Source organism: Belonocnema kinseyi, chromosome 2 (genome assembly GCF_010883055.1).
Source record: "Belonocnema kinseyi isolate 2016_QV_RU_SX_M_011 chromosome 2, B_treatae_v1, whole genome shotgun sequence".
NCBI lineage: Eukaryota > Metazoa > Arthropoda > Insecta > Hymenoptera > Cynipidae > Belonocnema > Belonocnema kinseyi.
In genome coordinates this window covers 37,378,811-37,385,798 of record NC_046658.1, presented here as the reverse complement: position 1 = coordinate 37,385,798, position 6,988 = coordinate 37,378,811, and the positions used below count along the sequence as shown (strand labels likewise).

The following is a 6,988-nucleotide window of genomic DNA, read 5'->3' as shown; positions in this document are numbered from 1 at the left end:
TATGGGTTAAAACGATATTTAAGTAGAAAAAACTATAAATAATTGATAAAGCATTTTTAAAGTGTGCTTCTAGAGCTGCATTTTTTTATAATTTACGTATTAAAACTAAGTTTCATTTATGTATAATTAATTTAAAAATTGGAGCTAACGATCTGAAAAAGTGGGGATGACCGTCATTTAAAAAATTGTTGTAAAAAATATTTCAGAACTATTCCAAATTATAATATAATTTTCTAAAAGTTGCGAATAATGTGCACGGCATAAGAGTTTAAAATAAAACCTTTTTGGTAATCCAAAAAATGATGAAGTTGTTATAAATAATTTATTTAAATAAAAACTTCAGTGTATCAGTATGTTGTAGAAACTATTATTTTTTAGACCAATAGGCGTAACAGAGAATATAACAAGAATCTAATTTTTCAATTAATTGTTTACACAATTTGACTAATTCTGTACAGTATGTTACAGAAACGCCATTCGAGTTTACGGAAAAAATGACATGAGTTCATATGTTGAACAATTTTGGTCTCTATCCATTTTGTTATGCACTATAAATAAACAATTTCATAGTGCGAAAACCATTTCAGCATTTATTCCCTATGCAATTTTCTCTGTAGAATCAAATGGTGTAATCTGTTTTTCCATTACTTACAGATTATAAACTGCTTAAAGAATTGACAACCCATGTTTTGATAAAATTTTGAGAAAATTGACACATGGAAAAGTAATTATTGCTCATAAAAATTTGTTATTTAAAATGGAAGCATGTTGTTTAAATCTGAAAAGTGCCTAGTTTTTCGTGGGGTCCCTAAATCTTACTTACTCGACTGGCTTTTTGTACCCTGTCTTTCTCGAAAACACCTGCACAAGCAATATTCAGTCCATCGATCACGATATCGTATGGCTGCGCTTTTTCCAAAAACTGCATGAATTGTTTAAATTCCTTGGGTGTGCTATTGTAATATACATTGCCCCCTACAACCACCTTTTCCATAAAAAGTTTCGACATCTTGTCAAATTCTTCTTTTGAGATATCTGGAGCCGGCAATTGATGCGAACATTTCGCACAACGTCCTCTAGATTATAAAAATAATGAATTTCATTTAAAAACTTAGAAAATAAAATTAAAATGTTGAATTATCTCGCGAAAATTCAGACCCCAAGGGGTACATAACTTTCAGGTTTGGTGTCCATCGACTGCCCGATCATGTGATCATTAATTATTCCGACTGCAAGTTTTAATAAATGCACAGTCTTAAGTTTGAACCATTCTAAATTGAGTTAGAAGCATTGCAACATTCAAAGATAAATTTAAAAATAGAAATAACAATGGGAACCAGTTCAAGTTACAATATAAAATTTTATAATATAAAGTGGTAGCAATCAAATGGGTAGTCCAGGACTCAATTGCCTCCATACCATCTTAGGCCTGGTTGCAATAATCAGTATGTGTACCCCTTGCAGAAGTTATATATCCATAAAGGGATCATTTTTTTGTTTCCCTGTTATAGAGCTTTAACGAATTATAGAAATTAATTTAAGTAAATAATGATGCCAGGAACTTACAAGCGACTGATAGATGTTTGGGTATAAGTGTATCCTAACTCTTTAAAAGCATGTAAATAATCATTTAATATGCGGTCCCCAAGTATTTTTTCCGTTTCTTTAAGGAACTCAAACATTTTTAACATATTTATTTCAAGCTCCTTTTTTGATTTGAATGTATTTAAACAATACTGTAAGTATGAACTATATGCTTCCGGAAGTATAAGTATGTTTTCTTCATATGCCAAATTCATGTATTTCCATCCAATACCTGCTTTCCCACGACTAAAAGCCGTCGAGATAATGACCGTTAAGGGCGAGGGATTGATTTTTGTAGACATTTTCATCATGTCTAATAATTGTATTGATTCTTCCCACCGATCGGTGAGACACAATCCATAGATAAATCTCTCACATGATTCTGCATCTAAGATAGGATATTTTTTCCGTACAAAATCGTACATTGCACAAATCTCCTGTTTTTCCGAATCAGTAATCATAGACTTTTTAGCTCTAAAGATGAATACATATTTCCCAGCCATGTACAAATTAATTTCATAGTTGTTGTTCTTCAAAAAATGTATATATGATATAAAAGCATTTGTGTTATTTAAAGTGAAGCAAAGATTTGCAACTGCAGCATCAATATTTTTTCCATTAAGGAAGTCGAACTCCAATAGTTCTTCGCGACCCTTCTTCCAGTCTTCTTGAGTTAAAGCCTTTTGAGAATCCAGAAGAGACACCAAATTTACATCGCTGTTCAAAATTCTCTCCAAAAAAGGCAATTGTTTTCTTCCTCTGCCCGCAGCAATTTGCAGAAAACGTACTTGACGGAAACTTCGCATCAGGCGACGTGTTAGAAGAGACATTTTGACCTACATACATTATAAATGTAATTATATAATGTCAACTTTTGGAACATTTAAGACTTTCATTATTGAGGGCCCTGGCGGAACGAATGGACGCAAGCGACACGCTACGGCGTAACCATAAAGTAACCTCATGTAATCTCGTATTATAATTCATAAAAGAAACAAAATACATATCTAAATTGTTGCAATTATAATGGTACTCAAAGCAGATGCGCTTGAAGTCGCCGTTGGCAGACTTTAATGACAGCCATTATGTTTTTTTAAATTTCAAACGCTGAAAAATAAACCTTTTGCAGTATGGCATCATCTTCTAACGTAAATTGTAACGTGAATTATAATTGCAAAACTTTAGAGATTTACTTTTTCTCTTTTATTAATTATAATGCGAGATAACATTAATATTACTTTAGGGTCACATTGTGAGCAAAGTTCGAGATTAATTGAAAACAGTACAAAATAAACTAAGACTACAAAAGCTTTTCTAAGTCATAGGTATTTTGAAAATATTGTTTACAATTTCGAACAAATTTATGCATGGTAAAAATTCTTTCAAAATGTTTAAGAATTGTAGAAGCATTTTATAAGTTTACTTTACTTTGTATTGTTTTCGATGGATTTCGATCTTTGCAAATTCCATTTTTGCCACGGTCACAGCAATTTCTCAGTGAATCAGCGCCATCGAAAAATTAGGTCCCTATTATAAAATATATGACATTATACTTCCGATTGAAGAAATTAAGCAGCTAATATACTTCAAATATAATTAAAAACGAATATTTTGTATTAAAATAAAATTTGCCTACTTTTTATTTCAGTCGTTTCTCTACCTTTTAATGAATGTAATTTCATTACTGCATGATTGAGGTTATGTTGCGAATTGCATTTCGTTCTCTAGGTTTCCTCCAGTTTAATTAGATGTCAATCACGAATTTGTTCCCTTAGATAACATTATTTATCTTTTGTATGGAAATAGCACATCTTTTATAAAAAATTACGCCGACTAAATACTTAACAATAGGCATTTCCTGCACATGGTAATCACAACGAAGCAACCATGGAGAATTCTCCATAGTTGCTTCTCCATGGAAGCAACCATGAGCATAATCCAACTAACTATGGTCACGCCTGAACGAGTATCGTATGGCGACCTTCATTTTGAAAAAGATGGTAAGCGGGAAGTTTAAAACATGTTGAACGCTGCATGTGCGAATTGCAGAAAAACTCAAAAACAGTCTTGTAACTAATGGTATAAAGCTACAACAAAAATCGAATACATGTGACATGTATTTATGAGAATATGAAAGAGCGTGTTATTAAAAAATTTAAAGTGCTTCTTTGCAACGTATTTGAAGAATTATAATCCCATAATATTCAAACTATCGATTGAAAAAAAATGAAGGTTTATAAATTTTCTTGTATTATGCTTTTTATTACTAAAGTAATGTTTTTTTATCGCAATTATTATAATATTCAAATAATAATAATATAATTAATTACACAGCCACACAAAAAAAGTGTGCGGATCTGGTAACAAGACACACGTATTCCTATGGATTTTGGGGCGCTGAATTCAAATTCGGTATCAAAAATCACCCATCACGTCATGGTTGAGCCATAACCTCAAAAAATGACAAAAAATCATGCACTGAGGCAAATAAATTTCAAAATAATGCCAGTGATGCAAATTTTCACTTCAAAAACATGTCGACAACTGTGAAGGATTAACCCTTTCCTGATATCAACTAATTTAACATAACTTTACCCAACATAACCTGACCTCACCTAACCTGAATTAATAGAAATTTATTGAACTACACGTAAAGCTCTGGAAGCATATTTTCCCAGTAGCAAATGTGTGCTACATCGAATGGGTCAACTCGAGCCTAACCTAGAAATAAATCTAACCTAGCCTAATCTAACCTCACGAAACACAATTAAACTGATCGCGTTGACCCGTTATGTTTGCGGTACCGTTTCATTCAGCTTCGGCTTAACCTACATAGAAGTTTAACCTATCCTAACTTAACAAAACCTGACCTAACCTAACCGATTACGCTGGCAACCCTGTTCTTGCGTACTTTCATATTTTGACATTAATAGCAGTAAATGTCTGGAGTTTCGTTACCGCTTGTTGCTAGAATTATTCGCCTGTGTCTGTAACCAGGGCACCTCCACGTGGTGACGGTGGGCAACGGATCCACATTGGCTGAGTCCCTGGGTAAACGGCATCCATGCCGTCATGGCAGACACAGGTAAAAAGGGTATTACGATGCAGGGAAAAACCTCAGTATCGGCGTCTGGTCAGGGTGGGAAAGCGGGCTCTCCAACGTCGTCATCATGCAACCGTAGCTCTTCATCAATGGATCACTTGGTTGGTGTAGAGTCTCATGCTACAAGGAAAAAAACCGCGAACATTTATCAATCGCATGCCTACAAGAATAGCTCAGATTCATTCTGTTACATTTGCAATAAATATGAAGTGAGCAGTTTGCGAAAATTAATCGACGAGGAGGTGAAAAGTCTTTACGAAAAGTGTTTTGACCGTAAATTGCTGCACCAAGAAACAAAATGGGTTCTTCACGTCATTTGCAATTCCTGCAGACTTAGGTTGTATCGTCTAAAAAATTCAAACAACGAAAAGTACCGCAAGTACTCTACTCCAACCACATGGAAAAAACCCGTTATTGCGAAGGACTGCTACTTTTGCATGAATTCCGTCAAAGGGTTCAACGCCAAAAATAAAAATAACATTTCGTACACTAATGTGTGCACAGTCACAAGAGCAATTGAAATCAATAAAAATGCACGCCAGACTGATTTAAGCGCTTTAGAAGACGATAGAATGGAAGTTGAAAGTCAACGTCATGGAGACGGTAGTGAAACCAGTGATCGAACAGAAAATAGTTCTGATGATTCCGATGAAAATGACGAAAAAGATGACGAATATGGCGTGCATAAAATGACATTGAAGGTTCCAATATTAGTGTCGCAACTAGAACTGAATGATTTTATAAGAGATCTTGGATTACCGAAAGACGGCGCTGAATTTGCCGCTTCATTTCTAAAAAGAAGAAATCTTCTAGAGCCAAGGACAAAAGTTTCATTCTATCGCGACAGGGACAAAGAATTCAGAAAGTTTTTCGTTGAAGACGAAGAGACGTCTTTAGTGTAATGCACTGACGTTAACGGACTAATGAACCACTTGAAGAAAAATGTGTACAGAGACGAAGAATGGCGACTTTTCATTGATTCGTCAAAACGCAGCATTAAGGCTGTTTTACTGCATAACACGAATACTTACGCTCCTATCCCTATAGCTCACTCAACGGTCATCAAAGAAGAATATAACAATGTTAAAATGCTTCTTGAAAAAGTTAATTACAAGAATCACAAATGGCTAACATGTGGTGATCTCAAAATCATAACAATTATATTAGGCTAACAATCGGGTTTCACGAGAGAGCCATGCTTTATATGCCTGTGGAATAGTAGAAATCGAGCCAATCATTACAGTAAAAAACATTGGCCTTTAAGAGATTCATTCAAACCTGATTCTCATAATATCATCAACCAAAGCCTCGTTGATCCAGAAAAAATTGTACTACCACCCCTCCACATAAAGCTTGGGCTCATGAAGCAATTTGTCAAGGCGTTAGACAAAAATATACAATGCTATAAGTATATATCCCTTAAATTCCCTAATGTTTCAGACGCTAAATTGAAAGAAGGAGTCTTTGATGGACCACAGATTCGAATATTGACAAGAGATACTAATTTCGTGAGTCACATGACGAAAATTGAAATGGACGCTTGGGAAAGTTTTAAAGCAGTAAACGCAAATTTTCTCGGTAACCAAAAAAGGCCAGACTACGAGAATATTGTTGCGAAAATGATAAGAAACTACAAAAAGTTAGGCTGCTTGATGAATTTAAAACTTCACTTTCTAGATTCCCATCTGGATAAGTTTCCAGAAAATGTTGGTGATTTCAGCGAAGAACAAGGGGAGCGTTTTCATCAAGACATATAAGTGATGGAACAACGATATCAGGGTAGATGGGACGAGGTCATGATGGCTGATTTTTGCTCGATGTTGAAAAGGGAAACGAATGCAGGTCTTAAACGTAAGCGTAACCCTTTGCATTTCTTATTCATTTGCATGTTTAAGTTACAGTTCTACATTTTAATTGATACAAACATTGTCAGGTTAATTGAAATGGGGTCAAATCTACTTATAGTTCTAAGGTTCTTCAAATGAGTAATGTGCGTCTAAATTTTTAACCACCTGCAGTACAATGAAATGAATTTTATTGTGTTACAAAGGGAACATTTAAGTTAAGTTGTGTTGTGTTAAGTAAAATTTCGTTAGGTTCTGTTAAGATAGATTCATTTGTAGGTTAAGATCGAGTTAACTTATTAAATATAGCACACATTTAAGACTAAGAACAGTACGCTTACATAGCTACACGTATGGTTGAATTTCATTCGGCTAAGTTAGGTTAGGTCAGGTTTTGTTAGGTTAGGACTCTACACCAACCAAGTGATCCATTGATGAAAAGCTACGGTTGCATGAT

At 34.4% G+C, this 6,988-nt stretch overlaps 1 protein-coding gene across 6 annotated transcripts in view; it reads right to left on the bottom strand.

The window, feature by feature from the left end:
- The window catches only part of LOC117166849 (mitochondrial ribonuclease P catalytic subunit), a 4,772-nt gene extending 1,275 nt beyond the window's left edge, over positions 1–3,497 (bottom strand). For 4 of the 6 annotated variants that reach the window (XM_033351202.1, XM_033351205.1, XM_033351206.1 and 1 more), the window contains exons 1-4: positions 3,221–3,497; positions 3,013–3,111; positions 1,567–2,420; positions 824–1,076 (exon numbers count right to left, since the gene is read on the bottom strand). In XM_033351202.1, the coding sequence (XP_033207093.1) occupies positions 824–1,076; positions 1,567–2,420; positions 3,013–3,054 (1,149 nt within the window). In that variant the 5' untranslated portion in view covers positions 3,055–3,111; positions 3,221–3,497. The remainder of the gene's footprint in view (positions 1–823; positions 1,077–1,566; positions 2,421–3,012; positions 3,112–3,220) is intronic. The other 2 variants (XM_033351203.1, XM_033351204.1) reach the window with 2 other exon arrangements.
- Between the last annotated feature and the right edge of the window lie 3,491 nt (positions 3,498–6,988).